The 20,520-nt window shown below is 42.6% G+C and overlaps 2 protein-coding genes across 5 annotated transcripts in view; one reads left to right on the top strand and one right to left on the bottom strand.

Annotated features, from left to right (window-relative positions):
* Positions 1–20,520, bottom strand: part of LOC145438547 (angiopoietin-1 receptor-like) — a 47,017-nt gene that overhangs the window by 21,527 nt on the left and 4,970 nt on the right. For 2 of the 4 annotated variants that reach the window (XM_080315883.1, XM_080315881.1), the window contains exons 3-10: positions 5,440–5,578; positions 4,928–5,082; positions 3,561–3,681; positions 3,055–3,186; positions 2,593–2,739; positions 2,373–2,532; positions 1,895–1,976; positions 1,758–1,838 (exon numbers count right to left, since the gene is read on the bottom strand). In XM_080315883.1, coding sequence (XP_080172009.1) covers positions 1,758–1,838; positions 1,895–1,976; positions 2,373–2,532; positions 2,593–2,739; positions 3,055–3,186; positions 3,561–3,681; positions 4,928–5,082; positions 5,440–5,578 — 1,017 coding nt within the window. The other 2 variants (XM_080315882.1, XM_080315885.1) reach the window with 2 other exon arrangements.
* LOC145439582 (uncharacterized) lies at positions 5,593–13,606 on the top strand. Its single transcript, XM_080317080.1, has 6 exons — positions 5,593–7,520; positions 8,900–9,124; positions 13,014–13,041; positions 13,101–13,335; positions 13,390–13,467; positions 13,524–13,606. The coding sequence occupies exons 2-6, from the start codon at positions 8,901–8,903 to the stop codon at positions 13,604–13,606; spliced, it is 648 nt and encodes a 215-aa protein (XP_080173206.1). The 5' UTR covers positions 5,593–7,520; position 8,900.

Genomic DNA, 20,520 nt, shown 5'->3' with positions numbered 1-20,520 from the left:
AGTAGGACAACAATTCTTATGGAGATACATCATAGAGGTGTCGGTGGTTCCGTTTTCAAGAACCCCCTCAATAATTTATGTAAAAAAATGGGTAGCCCTGAACGTAAACAGAAACCATTATATTCCTGGAACAATGACCATAATTTTTGATGTATTTCATTAATTTCGATCTGGAAGGGTTTGAAAGCAAAATTTGGTACCGTTCATCCGATTTAATTCTATGATGTAAAATGGAAAATAGACATATTTTTCAGTCACTCTTTTCCACCGATGTTTTTACATTCTCTGCACCCCACATTATAGTGGAAATCCATGTGTTTACATCAGCGGTTCTCAACCTTTTTTTACACGCACTCCCCCCCCCCTTGGCGATGGTCAAAACAATCGCGCGCCCCTGACCCCCCTGACATTGATCGTCTTGTCAAAAAGAGCACATCATCTAATACAGAGATGGGCAACCTTCCTGCTAATCATGGCCGCAATTCGATTACTTATGTAGCCTAAGGCCGCATTCCAGAGCATAGCCGCAATGAACGATCTGGACGCAAAATGCCTATGGTAAACTGTCCATATCCATTCCCGGTGAACTCCGGACTATTCTACTTTTCACAACGGCGTATTGTACGCACCGAAATCGCGAGTGCATGGCAATGTTATGAATAGTTGCTGGGAGTGCATATTGTGGCGCGATGCGCTAAAATTTTTCAGCGCCGCGAATGAATTGTTATTTTTTGAGGATTCCCATTCCTGATCCAATTAAGAAGGGCGCTACTGCATTAAAATCGAAAAATGAAGTCTTGTTGAATTGCGCTGAGCGCGAAGAAAATTTCAAGATTAAATAAAATCTCTCGAAAATTCGGGAGTGAATTCGTAATTGCAATTTGCATGTCTACGGCTGCCAACACATACTAATTGAATTAGGCGTCAACGGCCGCACAAATTCCCTTCTACGGCCGCATGCGGCCGTACGGGCTGCCCACCCCTGATATAATATAGTATACATAAGGTATATCTTACGCCAATTTTGAATCCGCGTTACAGTTGTTTAGTCTTTTACATTGCTGACAAACTTCCCCAAACTTGTTTGAAATTAACAAAAAAACAATGAAAAGGACATCAATTAATTTCAAGGTAGGTTGCATTGAGACTAATCCTGATGCGGGTTAGTGACTACAGAGAGCACGGCGTCGTTCTGTCTTGCCATGCTTAATATGACCAGTTTTGGGAATGAATTAAATTATTGATGTCGAAACCGGGCAACTTACATTGCATCTAAGTCTGTCTTAGGCAGTGCAGTTCGCCAGCTATCAACAACAGCTACCTAGCGCACATAGATTTGGGCTACTGCCAAAGCTATAAAGTAATGAATGACTTGCACGTGGGAATTTCTCTAAATCTTCAAAGAATATCAACAATTTGCTCAAATGAAGTTGAAGTCAGCCTATACTCCGTTGAGCGCGACTGCTGAAGTTTGAGTTTGTTAAGCTCTCTAGAATACGAATTAAGTTTAATCTTCAATAATCGTATCTTCAGAATGGTTGTGAAACACATGCTTAGTCACAATTTATACAGACATTGACAAAATTGACAAAAATTTCCCGGCCCCCGTGAGAGCCTCCCGCGCCCCCAAGGTGGGCGCGCCCCCAGGTTGAGAACCCCTGGCTTACATGCTTTGTTTGCACCCAACGCTGCGGTGGAAATTTAATAAATACACTTATTTCCACCAGGCTTGTATTAACGATGTATAATCTGCTGACCTTGAGAATGATCCCACCATGTCCAGGAGAAGGGTTCCCTGACACCGAACAGTTGATTTTCACCCTCTGTCTTTCGTTTACCTGCGAGGGGATGCCGTTTTATACACTTCGACAAACTAGTATGACGCCACACTCACCATCCATGAAGGATCAGCCACGATTTCCGTGATCACCGGAAGCGTCTCCGTCGAACCGGGCGTCAGTTCCGGAGAAAAACTACTGCGAAAGAAATCGTGCATTGGTATCTCAAAACCGGATTTCGTCTTCATGGATTCGGCGATATCTTACATTCAAAGTCGAGACACTCATTACAGCAAGAATAGTAATTTAATGATATTCAATTTATGTATATTGTATATAGTTTATGGCTGATTATTAAAATTGGTCAGAAACTCCACACCGCCTATTTAAGAAGATGATGTAAAATAACTTTGATAGCTATGCCATAAGCAAAGAAGCAGAAGAGGGTATCTTGCTAACTTGGTAATCGCTGATATTGGCTTGCACTGCTAATTGCCTATTTGTCGTAACATGCCAGGCTTAATTATCGCAGATCGATGAGGCGATTCGGCTCATCGGTCGGAGTGTGACATCAGATCGCATCAATTTGGTTACCTCGCAACGACTGTGCTGTCGCTTCCATTTTGAGAAATCTCACAGAAAGTGCCTGAGAATCCGGCAGTGCAGATACATCCCTGATATAGATCGCAACTTCCACCGTTTATACAATCGCATCTCTCTTTGCAACCGGACCCGTGGTAGTTCAGTGCGCAGGCTGCAACACAAAATTCTGTAGCAACGTGTGTTGTGTTGCGTATTGTGCTGCGTTCTCTACCTTCCGTGCAGTCGCTCCCACCCCACCCGTTGAAACAGAAACATCCGCTGGTCGAGCAGAGCTGGATTCCGCTACAAGTTGTGCCTCCCATGCCAGCGTCCGCGCACTGGTATTCGCATTCATGTCCGAAATGGGATGGCAGACAGGCTGAAAACAGGGGAAAGTTACTCGGGTTGCATAACATTTGAGCATGAGACACAACGTAAATCGAGAGCTGAGCATGCGACACTTTAGCACGTAACTTTTAAACCTCTACCTTAACGCTAACTCTAACCTACATACTCAAGCGTTACATGCTCAAGTGCCCAATGTCGCAATCTCATATGTAGGGTACCCGAGTGATTCGATTCTGAAGGCGTCGAGTGTAACTCATTATGACTTCATAACAGTATGAATGATGTCGTACGTTCAAATATGTAACTTTTATGACAATAGGAAAAGGATAACGTCAGTTCGTCTCACCTATCTCACAATGTTGTCCGCGGAACCCCGGCAGGCAAATGCACTCGCCCGAGATTTCATTGCACGACCCTCCATTTTCACAAACGGGGCAACGTTGCGTGCAATCCGCGGACCAGGACAGTTCTGAGCACTCTGAAATGGATTTGGAAACAATTAGAAAAAGATGAGAAGGGTTTTTTAGAAAAAAAAAAGTATATCCCAGGAGTGCAGTGAGATGTTTGAGTGTACCACCCCGATCAGGTGAAAGAGGGTGGCTGACATAAGCAGAACCCACTGTATACCACTGGTTACATATTATATTCCCATAAGAATTGTTGTATTTGACTCGTTTTTACCCATTAGTATGGGTGCAAAAGCAACATTTTGTGCGAGAAAATATCCCTCGCCTAATTTGCACCCTTTCCTAAGGTAGAAGTCGGCAAAATACATAATGTTCGTTTACCGAGTCTATTGCTGCTTATGGCAGCTCGCAAATCTTCAGCAAAGAAATTTTGTTTGACACTCACTTCGGACGTGCAGGATTGTGGCCGCGGCCTGAATCTTCTCTTCGCGTGCATAGTGAGCCATGTAAGTGCCAGAGTCACCCTCGATTATGGAACTGATCACGAGAGATCTCCCTCCGTCAATCTAAACAAAATCACATTTATAACAATGAAGTTCGGAGAATTATCAACCTATATCGCAATGAACAGTCAGTCATCGTCTTTATTGGCGCACGGGCATATTATTGTATGGTATTTTGTATATTATGATATGATAATTTGAATACCGGACCATACCTGCAAATACTTTCATATTCCATACCGAACCATACCATACCTGTAAAGTTCAATATTTCATGCCGGAATTTCGTTCCAAACCATACTATGACCTGATTAGGGCTCAGCATGTAGCTGAACACTGAGCTATCTATAGATAAGTACCCTACATGAATAGATGGTCAACATTCGGTTTGCCGAAAAAAAGCACAATTTTACAAGTTACAAAAATGTACATCAAAATGAGAAACGTGTATGGGTATCGCTGCATAGTTCTAGAAAAAGCCGGTTTTCACGTGTACTTTTGGGTGAATTGATCCTTTTCAGTCGTCTCTAGTCGCCTAACACTCCAAACAAAAAGAGAGGACGGATTGCGATAAAAGACCACATTTGGGCATACTCGGAGGACATTTCTCTTTTATTGAAAAAAGATGACAAATTCTCTTAAAAGAGGACATATGGTATCCCTTCTCAACATATGACTGCACAAATCAGAGCTGGCTAGAAATCAGAATTGTTACGAACAATCGGAACACCGCAACATGTGATTGTAATATAGTCAATTTAAGCGAAGATTCAAAGTGTTCGGATTGTTGAAAACAAGAAAGATAAGTCGGGATAAAATTAGTAACAATAAACTCATATACATATCGGTTGCCCGACATATGAGCATGCAACACAATGGAAAACGACAGCCCAGCATGGAACACATCAGCATGCGTCACTTCAGCATGTGACTGTATAACCCAAAAACTTACCCTAACCCGAAACATAGCCCTGAAATTAACCCTTATATATATATCCTAACCTAAAGCCTAACCCAACCATAAATCCAACCCTAACCTACCCCTAACCCGTAATTTAACCCACATGCTCATGTGTCGCATGCCAATTGTCTTTTAGGGGGAATTTCGAAATAGATGCAGTAGCTTCCGTGCAAGACCAGATTTAATAAATTTGGCAAGTTATAACATTACCGTGTCACTCTGTATACCAATGTTGACAGAAATTGCTAGCTCTCGCTGTTTGCCAAACCATGCAGTCACGTGTTTCGCATTCATTCGTAGGTTAGTTATCCACGGATTATTGCGATTAAGATTCAGTCCTCGTCTTACATCCCATATTCTCGGATTCTCTCTCAGATCCAGAATATGTCCGTCTTTGTACCACAGGACTCCTCCGAGCTGGTGCGAGTTTTTGCTGAGCATCCGAATAACGACTTTATCTCCGATTGATGACGTCACGCTGAATTCTTCCGGAGTTAGGGTTCCTGTCATCAGGGGCAGAGTTGGGCAATTAAAAATGTTCAGCTTTTCCAAATTAGATTATAATTAGAATTAATGAATTGCCAAAGACTTGGAAATTAGGCTACATTCCAAATGAGGAGGTGTCATACAACAAAAACCAAGTTCAGTTCCCATATCAGGTTCATTCTCATAAGTACGAGAATGGCAAGTGAATGTAAAACCAAGTTTGATTTGTTTCACACTATATGCAGTTCTGCAGCATTTTCAGGAAGACCAGAAATTAGGTTAGCATTAAAATCATAGTAGAAATAAATGACCCGCATTTCGCTCTGATCATTCCAATTATGCAACTAAAATTTAAATTGTTTAGTGATGCTCACCGCTTGATTTCATTTTGAAAACCGACACTGCTCCGGCTCCGGTTCCGCATCCGAACCCGCCGATGGCATTGTCCGTCTCGTTTCCGAACCACTCGTGCAGTAGGGCAGTTTCGTTCCACACTGATCGCGTTGTGGAGGGCTGCAAATGAAAGTAGTAATAGGTTTGTGCGGAATCCCCCCATTCGCGATTTATAAAGAACAAACAAACATTATCAATATAAAAGATACTGAAAGATTTACCTCATTCTCATTTTTGCAGCAATACTTTTATGACCTTGTGTGCGGCAATAAAAAAAGGGGGAATAATTAACGATAGAGAGAAAACGAACAAAGAATCTGGATTGACCTTTGTACTCAGACTGGAGTACTTCTACTTGTACTTTTCCACTCCTGATTCTACCTCGCCTCTGGACACGAGACTTGTGTATTATTTTTTATATTTTCCCTCGAATAACAATGGATTGACTTTTAATTTCAATGGTGTGCACGCCGACGAATCGGTATAGTTCACCTGTCTTGACGTGTCGTTCCGCGGTGGGTTGATTAATCCAATTGCGTGTAAACACGATAGGATTTGGGAATATTTCCCCGTCAAGCATGACGTCAGTATAGTATTTGTTCCTTCGGATCCGTAGGGGAGATCCCGGTTCGTGTTTTAGGTAGATGGTCAACGCCGGGCGGATGAATTGATAAAGTGGATTTTCCTTTATTTACAATAAAATAATATGTATCTATCTGTATTATAATAATATATAGCGTGATGGGGATTGGTAGTAGTTGTCTGTCGTAGAGTTTTCTCCTGATAGAGATATCCTGGTGCGTGTTTTAGGTGTCCATACGCTCGGTTGTGCAAAGCGACGCCCACGGCCTGTGTCATACGCGAATCGTACTCTGCTTATAGACCGAGATTGTGGTAGGGGGAGATGATCAGTTATAGTTATAAATATACGTGTCAACTCGAGTTCTCGAGAATATGAAAAAATACCTATGTAAATAAAGCCCTCTATTGTTACGGGTCACAGAGCACGGATCACGTGTCGACAATCGCTCGAAGCCCGTCGACGGATACCCTGAAAGTTCTTGGTATGGTGTATAATTGTGTATGGATTGTCGCGGTATTAGAATTGTGGTTACGGGTCGTTGGCGGTGTCAGGATCCGGTTTATAGTATACTATAACTACCTAGCTCGGGTATTATACGACGCGCTGCTTTGTCCAAGACCTAATTTACGATGTTCAATATCGCTTTCGAAAATGACATCGGGCGCGTAGACTGCATAGCGCCTTTTGTTTTGTGATCCATCCTGCTATGCCGAGGAGCGACAATCTCGCTTTCGAAAACAGCCATGTCGCCTCGTACACAGCGCCTTTGTCCTGTAATACATCCCGCTGGGTCGAGGAATTATTCTCTTTGTTCGAAAACGTTGGACATTGGTCTCGGTCGTCGCTTGGTCACTATACTGGAAGCGAGAGTTGAGTATTGATTACGTATCACGCTGATTTTCCCCCTGTTAATGTACTGCGATACTGTCTCGCTCTGTTTTAATTATCACTGCGTATAGTGCTCTCACAAACACGCGGTTTTACAATCTGATAACCTCTTTCCACGCCGCTCGTGTGAGATTACTGAGTCGAGACGATAGCTAGTAGTATGATATCGAAAGATGATGTATTCTGATAGGTTTGAAAGTTAACTATAGCCAACCCTAATCTCTGATAGTGTCAACAAGATAATCACATGTTTCTTTTATTTCATACATGAAACAGTTCATTCTTTGCAAATGCGCGAATAGTCTTGTAAGAACAGCTCACGTTTGCCTGATCGGACTTGTACACGTAGATGGGTGACATCATAGTATTTGTCAGCAGTGAATAACGGTATAATACCCCAATTTTTCAGATCAATAGAAACATCACCATTCACTAGTGCATATGAATGTAGCTGTCTCTCCGAGGTTGTGCCAATGGATTCAGAATCTGTGGCAATACAGAGACCTCTGTAATTAACAATCTTGTCGTCGTACAAGCCTTTTTGGATATCTTCTGCGGACACGTACCGGAATTCAACCATCTCTGGGCAAGGTAAGCGTGCTTTGCTCTTCGTAGCAGTAGAATTGCGACCAATGATTAATGACGGGGCATCAGTTCTTGCGTCAGCAGTGATCTTGATGTTACAGAATGTCATAGTATGACCTTGTCTGTATGCAGTTTCGATGCAGTCCAGTAATTTGTCATTGAATATCACCCCTGGTAGAGATTTTTTACCATCTGTGATCAAGACTTTCATATAAGTCATCTTGGGTCCATGTCGTCTGGTCGACGCCAATTGTACACGTCCATCGAAGCTGACTTGCATGCCATAGAAACTGGTAGCATTGTCAAAATTTGGGATATGAGACGGGGTAGCCCGTTTCAAGTCAATATCTAGCTTGCGCTTCGTTGCAGTATTTTCGTACGGGTTGTATTTACATGCCATAGTGTAATTATGCCTGTAAGTATGTTACTAGAGAAAAAGAGTCTTGTATTTATATTCAAATGGTTGGGGGAAAAAGGCCGATTAGAGTGTCATAAAATTTCTTGCCGAATTTTGCCGGCTCTATTTAACTGTTTTAAGTTACTTCTTCCAATTGTCATGTGGCTCACAGTGTCTATAAGTAAGTGTAAATTGGGTATGCAAGTATGGCACGAGAGAAAAAAGAGGCTTGTATATTCAAATGGTTGGGGGAAAAGGCGAGTGGAGGGTCATAAAATTCCTTCCCGCGTTTTGCTGGCACTGTTAAACTGTGTTACGTACCTTCTTCTGCTTGTTATGTGGCTACAGTGTCTATAAGTAAGTGTAAATTGAGCTTACCATCACAAATCTTTGCTCATGACTATGGCTGATAACGGGATACCAGAATTGATGGATGGTGGTTATCCGGTAGACCTGCTCGATGCGATTAGCCCTGCAAATGATATTCCAGAAAATGTAGAAAATCCAGCCCAACCCCCCGCATTCCCATCCAGACGTAGACCTGGGGGTGAGAGGTTTGGTAAATACAGTAGACGAATGATGGAGCACCTCAAGGCGACCATTGTTGAGGCTATTTCAATCGCCCCATCGGAAGCGATGTTCACTATTCTGGGGGAAGTGGATGATATACTTTCAAGATCTAGTTTTCCTTCTCATGAAACATTCACTCAAGATTATAACCGGATAGAGCAAGAAATTTCGCAAATACTATCTCAGTCGAACGGTCAGGATTTGCGTATGCAATTACCCTTGGAACGCATCATGCGTGCGAAAGTCGCTTTTCTCAAAGAGATGTCAGCTGCCAGAGCCACCATGAAATTTTATACGAATGTATAACTGTTTTTGATGTGCTATCATGTTTTAATCACATGCTTATGTTGTAATATCATATGTAATTATGTGTGTTTTGTGCTACCTGTTATTGAATCTGTGTTTTTTTTGTTTCCAGAATGTCTAGGCGACGAAACCATGTAAGAATTGTGTCTGATTTTGCACAACCAAGCAGCTTGGGTATACCTGAAAATCTGATCGAGATCGTGGAAGAAAACTGGCACTCCATTCGCAGCTCTACACTCGCACCGCACAGTATACGCAGCCTACACAATTTCCGTGTACTCGGCCGCAACCCAAGTGACGTCATCAACGATCTACAGGACATCTTCGTCTCACAACAGTATGGTTTTCGAATCAATTACGCTTTTGCCCACATACTAGATAATGTTGAGACAAACGAATTGAGATACTATCATGCGTCCGAGAACGCAGGTGTTATGTTGGATACACCTAAAATGATTGCCAATCGTAGTGACTTTGACCAATTTGTAGACAATATAGACCTGGCCGCTGGCTTCGAGAGTGCTCGCTTTCAAAGAGACGATACTAAATTTGCTGTCTTAGTAGTCACAAACGTGACCTTTTACGTGTACAAATCTGACTTCAGATTAATTGGGTGTAGTACAATCGAAATACCAAAGTCTATTGTGAATTCACATAGTGTTTTGGATTTAATGAAAAATCGACATGGTGTACCATATGACGATCATTATTGTATATTCCGCTGTGTCGCTGTTATGCTTTGTGATGGTAATCATTATAGTGGTGACTTGCAGTCTAAAACACTCTCTTTGGTGGCACAATATTCCGCTTTATATGGGGACCCTGATTCGGGTGTATGTATTAACGATCTAGATAAAGTTGAGTCATGTCTTAAAGTATCCATCTGTGTCTATACATTGAAAGAAGGAGTCGGTTATATACTACGACACGGTGCTCGGGAGGGGTTGAAAATTCACGCTCATTTAGAGGGAGGGAGACATTTTTGTTATATTAAAAATTCGAGCTTATATTGCAAGAATTATAGCTGTGAGACCTGTCATCGTCTGTTCAGTTCAAAATACTTCCTCGATCGTCATAATTGTTTTAAAGACATTCCTAATCACTACCGTGGAGGTATGTTCAAGCCTGAGCCTACTATATTTGAAGCGTTGGACGAGTTGGGGATAATCGTGCCCAAACCATCTCGTTTCTACCCGTATAACTTGGTTTTTGACTATGAGAGTATATTACAAAAAGGCTCGACTCCAAACGATACTGCTAATGTGCACTATGTGGACTGTCATATTCCGGCCGCGGTGGCCTTCGCATGTAATTACCCAGGGTACGAGACTCCAGAAGTACTGATTAGTGATGGCGACCCTGGAGCGCTGGTTGCTAGAATGATGTCACGGTTTGAATTGATCCAAAGTGAGTGTTTTGAGGTATTATGTCAACAATTTTATGACGTGTTGGAACGATTAGATTGTATTGCTGAAGAAATGCATACCGCTGAGCCGGATGTCAAACGTATGAGCCCGGCGACCTTATTGAAACATCGTTTTTTGAATTATTTGAGTCAATTACCTGTATTCTCTTTCAATGGGTCTCGTTATGATATACCTTTGATTATCCCCTATCTGGTGGAGTACTTATCAGACCCTATCAGTATTATTAAGAGGGGCACATCGTATATGTCCTTGTCGACTAGTCGATTTCGATTTTTGGATGTGACCTTGTATCTTGGCGCCGGTACAAGTTATGACGCGTACACACGTTGTCATAACTGCGCTTCAACGAAGGCTTTTTTTCCATATAACTATTTCACTGATTTATCAGTATTGGATGAAAAATCTCTCCCAGACCACATACATTTTTATAACAAACTGAAGCGGTCTAATATAACTGATGAACAATATCTTTGGTGTCAATCAAAGTGGGCGGAACATAAAATGACTACTTTTCGTGACTATCTATCTTTCTATGTTAGTTTAGATGTCGGGCCGTTACTGGAGGCCCTCACAAAGCACAAGCAACTCTTTGCTCGTTACTCAATTGATATGGCTAAACATGGTATATCTTTGCCCTCTCTGGCCTCAAGGTTGGTGTTTAATAGCATACCACCTGTATTCACCTTGTTGAATCAAAAGTATAGCCATATACACACCTTGATACGGGAAAATCTACGTGGCGGGCTTTCTGTTGTTTCATTGCGATATGCAGAGGCTAAAGTCACAAAAATCAAACCCCAAATCTATGGCGATAGCGCTCTACCTGTAGAACAGGTGCTAGGTCTGGATTCGAACTGTCTCTATTTGGATACTCTCCGTTCACGATTACCGGGGGGCTATCCTTGTCTGTGGTCACCTAATGAAGATTTTACTCTATTCTCCAGGACAAAAACGGCACCGCTCTATGGAAAAATGGCTCACCAATGGCTAAGCTACATTGCGCACTGTCGGGGGGTCAAAATCCAACATCAATTCAATGGTCCTGAGCATCGTATCGGCCTGCTCCAGATTTGTATTGATGGGTATTATAGGACTCCACAAGGACCTGTTGCACTTGAGCTGTTTGGATGTTTTCACCATGGTCACGGCTGCGAGTTGGGAGCCAGCCCGGATCGCCAAGCCCGCTGGGCCGCGACGCAGCGTAAAATCCAGTATATTCAAAAAGTGGGGTATAAATTGGAGTACATCACAGAATGTCAATGGGTCATTATGCGCCAACGAAGTGATATAGCTGCCTTTATTCAAACTCTCGAATCCAGTAAAATGGTGAAATGTCGGGTCCTTTCAAGTTCGAAACTCTTAGAGTTGGTGTCAAAAGATCAATTTTTTGGGGCCGTTGAGGTCGATATTCATGTGCCTAGTCATCTCAAGGAGCATTTTAGTGAGTTCTGTCCCCTGTTCAAACATGCTTACGTAAGTCGTGATGATATAGGTCCATACATGAAAGCATTTGCTGAACAACATGGTTTTTTGAAACGGCCACGGAAATTCTTGATTGCTACTCTGCAGGCCACAAAAACATTGTTAATAACACCACTATTGAAGTGGTACCTCGAGAATGGGTTAATCGTTACTAAGGTATTTCAAGCTATCGAGTTTGAACCCATTGAATGTTTCAATTCTCTTGTAGACACGATAACCGAGGCTAGAAGACGGGCTGACGATGACCCGTCCCAGAAGCCACTAGGGCAGTTCTATAAGGACATTGGAAATTCCTGTATAGGTAAAACTATCTCGAATTGTACAAAATATTCTGATGTCAAGATTGTTAACCGTCAAAAAGCTATGGTCTTGGTAAATGACTCCAGATTTAAATCAATGATTGAGTTGTCACCAGATATTTTTGAGGTGTCCATGAAATTGAGAAAACATGTTTGGAACCAACCTAACCACATTGGGTACTTTGTGTATGGTTATGCGAAATTGTCCTTATTACGGTTCCACTCGTATATGTCCACCTACCTCCTGCCACGGTCCATTGAACTATTATATTCGGACACTGATTCCTGGTACGGCGCTATCTCCTCTGACAGCCTGCTAAAAGTTGTACGACCCGAAAAACAAGCAGAATTTCTTGAAAATTTTCACAAATATTTTCCAGCAATCGCCTGTGACGAGCATCGTAGCGAATTTTTGGCCAATCCTCTCTTGTTCAATGATAAACGTGCCTGTTGTAAAGCTCGTAATCGATATGATCAACGGACCAGTGGTCTTTTCAAAATTGAGGCACAATCGAATATTTTTGTTGGTCTGTCCGCAAAGACTTATTATTGCAACGAGGATAAGTACTCATGCAAAGGGCTCTCAAAAGTAAACAAACTGACTGCTGACATCTACCGGAAAGTTTTGTTTGAGAAAAAACCGCATGGGGATATTAATTCGGGTTTTGTACGGAAAAATGCCTCCATTTTTACCTATGAGCAATTTCGATCGGCCCTGTCTCACTTCTACTGTAAGCGAATAGTCGAATCAGACGGTATTCATACGAGACCCTTGGAACTATGATTTTTTCAAATGTGCACTTTCCGTATTCTGTGCTTTTTTTAAACCTGTTTTCGCATTATGCTCTCATGTTGACTCGAATTATTCTATGCATCTTGAACCTTTCACAATAGTGCTCGTTTTCTCGCGTTGTTTACAGACGATAGCATTAACTCCGCAGGCCAATAACTTACAGCAGGTGGGGAAAAGCGTATTGTGTTTCATGATTGTATAATACAATGAGTTTTTTCTTTTCAGATTTTATCAGCGTATAGAAGGAATCGCGGTGAGTTGAAACTGTTATGATTCATCATAAATTGAAATCATAATTGTTGCAATTCTCAGATGGATCAATACATCGATCATGCAGAATTCTTCCCACTGCGGGAGTACATGTCTGGGTACGATCATTTACCTCCGTGCGAGCAGAAAGACAAGTTTGAGATTGGGGTTCTGTTTGGTCTGATCATACGACACGAATGCGGGGCAGACCGGATGGAGCTTTTGGCTGAGGTCTTGAAGATAGAGGCTTTGAACATGGACGTGAGAAGACTCAGAAACATTTTGGAGGAGATTGGGGGTGTGTAAATATGCTCTTAGCTCTCTGTCGTTGCTAAGGCACGTTTATTCATAGACGCAAGAATCTGCTGGCATCCTCCTCGCCCGTCTCAGCTACAAGACCTGTCGAGTCACATGGAATTCCTAAAAACAGGTGGGGTTGTATATTGTGACACAAGTATGGAGTCTTACTATTATTTTATTTTATAGTGTTTCGGCGGCACGTCAAAGACATGTTAAAACGAAGACACTATTTTGTTGGCATACATTGTTTATCTTTTGGTGCATCATAAACTTCTAATATACTTCTTGTGGTGCTAAAGCTGAATATACAAATGAATCGAACAGTATTCCGCCAATTGGGAGTAGTTGCCCGTCGTCGTGATTGATCTCCTAGTTCGTGGTGGTAACAAAAAATGTATAACACAAAGTGTAAATCGTACAATAGCGACAACTAACTGTTTTCAGTCGCCCACAACAATACAGCTAACCAGTAATCTATAGAGCTTTCAAGAATAAACTAGGAGTATAAACGGTTAGCCCTAACTTGTCGTTCGACGACTGATTAATCCGATATCGTCACGACGGGGCTCGGTAGTAATTGCCCGTACGACATAGTAAATCAATCTCAAAACCTAATGCAATCCTAATTCAGCAAAATTGCACAAATACTTTTTTTTCTAAATCCTAATCAATGCTCATCTCTGGTGTATACGTACAAGTTTTGTCAAAGCAACAGATTGATGGAGCGTGGCTGACGTTGATTGCGACACTCGATCACAACTTCCACTGGTGGAATTTTTCGAACGGTAAATCCAAGGCTAGGTCGATGGGGTCAAACAGCATTTCTCTCACGGTAGCACTCCGCCGAGTCAATACGTCCATAGTATGATATTTTTTCGCAACTATGTTTTGTTGGGGGTGTTGGGGATAGTTTGCGGTACACGTTTTTCACAGGTTGCAAGTTACGATTGGGGAGGACGTATTTTTATATCTATACCGCTAATTTCATTAGATTGACTATAAAACAATGTCATTTCATCTGACTCGACTACCGAAATACCTGTCAATTACTTGTGTTGTGCGAGTTAGCTAAATGAAAGGTCACTCACCGAAATCGACCAGACCTACATTTCGCGTTATTCGTGGGTTTTTTTGTTATTTTAAGTTGAAAATGAGGACAAATTTACAAAAAAGGAACACATTTTGGCGAAGGTTGTACATATTTGGGAAAAGGAGGAGGACAACCCTATAAATATAGGGATCGATGTGAACATCAAATGTATCGCATTGCTGTCAACCCACTCGAATATGTGAGTTTAGTCAAACAGGAGATTGACGACTGACACCGTTTGTGTCACACTCGATTTTGCCAATATACTTCGTGTTCAAAAGTGCGTTTAACCCAACGGAAAAACCACTAATTACGTTACTATTTCAAACTACAAACAGAGTGGGGGTTTATTTGGCAAAAATAACATCCATTCAAAAGTCACTTGACAAAATTGATGAGCCCTCGTATATTCATCGATGTAGTCAACTGGTTTGTGTTGTCTAATTTACTTTCTGCACCCGCTCCGCTGCTCCACACCAGGTGTAAACTACTATGGATCACGTTTCAACACTGTATTGGTGGGCACCCAAAAAGCCTTCATAGGCGGTCATGTGACGTTGAAGGAATAACGAAATGACACGTTAGCGCCTGTGTTTTCACAGATCATCTGCTTACCTATGAGTAAAAAGCGACGTTTATCGTAGGCTCGGTCAACGATCGGTTACGGTCCGGAATGAGATGTGGTAAACGCGTATTGTGTTGAACGCATCAAATTTGTCCCCCTGTCTATTTATGACCACACTCGACGATAACAAAAATTCAAAGACATGAAAGCACGTACGAGCGAATATCGACGCTAACAAGAGAACGATCAATCAATGTTCAACTTGGCAGTGACTTTCCGCTTTAGTAAGTTTACCAAAGCCATGAGGTCGTGCAAATAGTACAGGCGTCAATTTCTATATTCTACACATGAGCGAGTGATCGCAATTACGACGTTTGACATTGGCACTCCAACAGTGAGATAGACTGATGCTAACAGAGGTCTTGGAAGGCCAAAAACCACGACCGAGCAACACCGTTCAAAATGCTTCGTACCCGTGCCATTACAGAAGTGGGATGACCTCGGTATGATCGGGTCTATCGAATACCTGTGAATGTCGGTGTGGCCATTAGATTTGTCTTTGCTAGTTGTTGCTTCCAGCCTTTGTCTGATGAATTAAGCCGCTCTCCATCACATTGCCAGTAGAGAGAATAAAGTTGCCGTATCGGTGTTATCGAAAATACCCACCACGCAAGGTCACCTGTTTCGGTTGTCCCATGCATATTCGTTGGTCGAGCGTGTCTCATACTGAGTCGTCGGTGAATTGACGCAACAGTGTGACAATTCGTTTTGTGTTTACTGATACTTGTCTGTAGCGTCGTTAGAAAACAACTGTAATGAATTGATATCTCTGTCAATTTAGGGTATCAGGCTTATAGACCACTATGAAATCTTATTTAAGTATTGCACCGTGTGTTAATTGATTAGGGAGAAGCAGACATGGCGGTGCCTGTATAAAAATACGGTTCTCAAATCCACATTGTCCTCGTTATTATCGGCGAGATATGACTTTGTAGTGACATTGCTGTTGCTAAAATACATTGATTGAATACGATTTATTCCTTGTATATGTTGATCGGTGGTCGAAAAATGCATCGATTCAGCAATACGCACCGCAAAGGTACTCTGCTATACACACCCCGCGGATTGCAGAAGTTGCCCGCTCCTGGTAAAAACATATGTAAATGGTGCAATAGCGACAGCTAACGGTTGTCAATCAGCCATAAAAGTACAGCTACCGGTAATCTATACAGCTCTCAAGGATAAACTAGGAATATATGTGTGAGCCGACTCGGTTGACCTATGGGACACGTTTAGACACAAAAAGCTCTGTCTTAGTACTCCATGTTTATGAAAGAGCTTGGCATAACGTCAATGGAGAGATACTCTGATCCGCCCGGACAGAAACGAGTGTATATCGCTTCCGGTTCACACCGCACTGAATTATACAGACTCGCCACGTTCGCCAAATTCTCTAAAGTATCATACGCAACACGCACCGATTTAGCGTCTGAGGGATACTACTGGCTAGGATTTGAAGACAAAATCAAATGCTTTGGGTGCAGTGCGTACCTCGAAAGATGGACCGGGTCGAGTGCACGGCGTCATGACGCGAATTGTGTACGAGACGCGTTGAACATACCTATTGTGAAATCGAATTTCAAAAGTTTACTGAGACAGTGTAAAGCCGCTGGAAACGCCAACATCAACTTTGCGAATATCGTTGATCAAGAGCACGAGTATCGGGTTAGGAATCTCGACTTGCGAAAGGAGTCGGAGCGTCGCGAAACCTTTGAGAAATGGCCCAGCTATCCCATACCACGGGCGGTCGGCGAGTTGGCAAAACAAGGTTTATTCTACCTCGGTGACCTGGACAGAACGCAGTGCTTCAACTGCTCCGGCGTTCTACGCAATTGGAGGCCTACAGACGATATATCTGAAATACACTTGACGTATCGCTCGGATTGTTGTTTCGCACGTGGCGACGATTCGGGGAATGTGGCGTTAACCGAGTACGAACGAGACAATTTGGATAAGTTGCTTGACGACAAAATACGACGTCTCACTTTACATCTGCAAGAACCAGAGGAACCCTCCGAGGACGAAAGGCGATGTCTTGAGCAACTATTTCCTTGTCTTAAACCCGTGAACCCTCTCATGTCGTCGTTGTCAAAAAGAATCGCAACGTTCGACAAGGGCTGGGAACCGAATAAAATTAAAGCTAGTGTTGAACAGTTAGCAAAAGCGGGGTTTTACTACGTTGATTCGGACAGAACCAAATGCTTTTACTGTGACGGCGGGCTTCGTTGGGACCGTGAAGACGAGGTTTGGACAGAACATGCAAAATGGTTTCCGCAGTGTGAATACGTACTCCGAACGAAAGGTATCGAGTTTGCGCAACGTATCGAAAAGACACACCCTAATCTCAATCGCCCTGTGATTAGAAACCCCATAACCAGGCAAGAGTTGATCAAACGTCAAAAATTGATCTGCGGAAACGTCAGTCGTGTGATCGGGCTATGAGTTGAATAGTGGCGATAAAACGATTGTAGTGTATCGACACCTATTTACGAGACTTGTGTAACTGTGACTTTTGTTCTGATAAAACTATCGACAAATGAGATTGGATTTCGTGAATTGTAAAATTATTTGAGCAATAAGAAGATGACGGGGGCGCAGTTGCTTACTAGGAGAGTCAGTCGGTGTGAATAAGCAGGCGCGTGGTCAGCAACGAAATACAGTCACAATTTCTGAGGTACTCGAGTCAGTTTTGTCTACTATCACAGTTACCAACGTGCTTGAGCTCGACAGTTTTATGGGGACCTACTCTTTTATAATTAGGATAGAAAGCGATATCACGATACTGACATTCCCTTAAAACTACTTGAGTACTCCAAAACCATATTTTGTCATTCCGTTTGAAGTAAATGTAGCATGTGTTGTAAATCGCTCCAGCTATCTCGATAACCTCGCCAGAATGCGTAGTCTCGTCTGGATCTGCAGTGCTCAGCACATTGTGTATACACAGAGAGGGACTGCAGTGGCGACTTGCGTCAGTCGAGTAGCGGACAATGTCGATTTCACACGCGTTCCAAAGTACATTTTGTGAGAATGATGTACCACCACCTCGGCTATTCCCGGTACGACACGGGATCATTTGGCTGTACTAAGGTGGCCCCGTCATGGTCGAGTGCGCTCGATCTTTTTTCACGGTAGTTTGGGGCGCTTTTACTATTCACATGTTTACACACGCCCACGTATCCACGTAATAGCCTGCACAATACCATCATAGGGTCATTTTTCCGATTTGGCTACGTACCCGACTTTTCGTAATCTAGGCCCACATTTTGCGTTACTTGTGGTGTTTTTTTTTGGAAATGTTGAGCTAACAAGGAGGACAAACTGACAGAAAGAGAGTACATTTAGGTGAATTGGGTGACATATCTGGGAAATGGAGGACATATGCTCCCCTAAATGAGGCCGCATGGTAACCCTATTAGGAGGGTCGACGGGGACATCAAATATATCGCGTTGCTGTCAACCCAAAAAACGCGAGTTTTGTCAAGTCGCAGATTGATGACTGACAGCGATTGTGTCACGCTCGATTGATCACAGCTGATTTACGTACATCACACCGCATCGTTGACCGTATGTTGACCGGTAAAGTTATTGTCATCGTTGTGTGATTTTTACCAATATACTCCTTGAGGCGCCAAATCTGATCGCACTAATAACACCTGTACAGACGAACCAAACAGAATTCCGCCAAAGGGTCGATACCAAGTCTTCTTGGGCGTAAATTATTATACAACGACACCTATATTACAGCAGAACAATCTTGTCTGGACGGAGGAGGTCACGAAACATCTCCGGACCCGGCGCAGATTTCATCAGTTTTCAGCGAAGCCAGTCTGGATGCGGCCAAATGGCCTTGAGAGTCGGATTTATGCTGTATTTTACCCTCACAACATGTGGAAATAACAGGACTTTACGAGCCAGCCGGATTTTTTGGACTTTGATTTAGCAACCCGAGTCGGGGTGGAGTCAGATTTCGAAATCTCCCCGCTCATCTTTACACCTCACCGAAAGAAGGTTAGATTGCCTCACGTGATCTGGCACAATTCATCCTCATTATTGCACCACCGCATACAAAGTTTCGCTGTACGCAAATTAATGTACAACGACACTCCCCTTACAGCAGTGTCTTTGAGAGTTGGATTTATGTTACATTTTACCCAGCCTAATATATGGAGAAACCAGTACTTTACGTGCCAGTCGGATTTTTTGGACTTTGATTTTGCAATCCTATAGTCGCAGTGGATTCCGATTTCGAATGAAACGAGCTACCCCGATTCGTTTCGTGGACAATTGAAATAACATCGTACTCGCAGTTACCGAGCGGAAAATGCAAGGCCCGAAGACGTGACACAGCAATTCTCTGGCGGTAACACTCTGCCGAGTCAATATATCCGTAGTATGATGCTGCAAATATGCTTGGAGGTGTTGGCATGTGTTGAGGATATGTTTCGATCCTCGGCACAGCAGGATGGATCACAAAACAAAATGGCGCTATGCAGTCTACGCGGCCGCATGTCATTTTCGACAGCGAGATTGATTATCGTGAATTAGGTCTTGGACAAAGCAACGATAGCAGCGCGTCGTATCCGAGCTAAGTAGTTATAGTATACTATAAACCTGATCCTCGCACCGCCAACGAGCCGTAACCACAATTCTAATACCGCACCAATCCATACACAATAATACACCATACCGGTAGCTTTCAAAATACCAGTTGACGGGCTTCGATCGATTGTCGACACGTGATGATTTAAATCAGCCTGACCAGAACCCTAAGTATGATGCAAATATGCTTGGAGGTATTGGCATAGCATGTGTTGAGGATATATTTACGACACATACGTGAACACAACTGACTGTCTGTAGCGAAATTTGTCGACTTCGAGCGATAGTGCGTGGCTGTCGAAGCAATAGTTCCTTAGTATGATATTGTAAATATGCGTGGAGGTGTTGGCATAACAAGTCTTGAGGATATGTTACGATACACGCGAACACAACTGATTGTCTGCAGCGAAATGAGTCGCCCTCGAACGAAAAGTGCGTGGTGAGCTCGTGATCGATATGTGTATGTTACAGACGGGGAAAGCATTAGTTCGCCAACAGATCGATTCAAGTTGTATATCATGTACAGCATACAAAATTAATATCCCGTGGTAAATTGAATATCATTTGCAGACACCGGGATGATTACGCTTGACCAACCGTGAAGCAGTAAAAAGAACCCATCACATTGTTTGGTTGGGACTGTCTGTCCTAAGACGCTAGAAAGCGGTAAAGGTGTGGAACAGCAGTTTTTGCTTGCACCAATTACTACAATATCGGAAATTAACACGTTGATGCGAGTCAAATTGAGAATGAGCTATTTCTTTAATTACTTATTATATTCTAAATGGTACTTTATTCAAGTTAATCTATGTCGGGGGCGCCTAATACCTATTTCTAATACACGACATTCTGGTTCTCGATATGAC

This window comes from Botryllus schlosseri, chromosome 5 (assembly GCF_051294905.1).
Source record: "Botryllus schlosseri isolate E-star chromosome 5, Bs_hap1, whole genome shotgun sequence".
NCBI lineage: Eukaryota > Metazoa > Chordata > Ascidiacea > Stolidobranchia > Styelidae > Botryllus > Botryllus schlosseri.
This window is presented reverse-complemented; position numbering and strand designations above follow the sequence as displayed.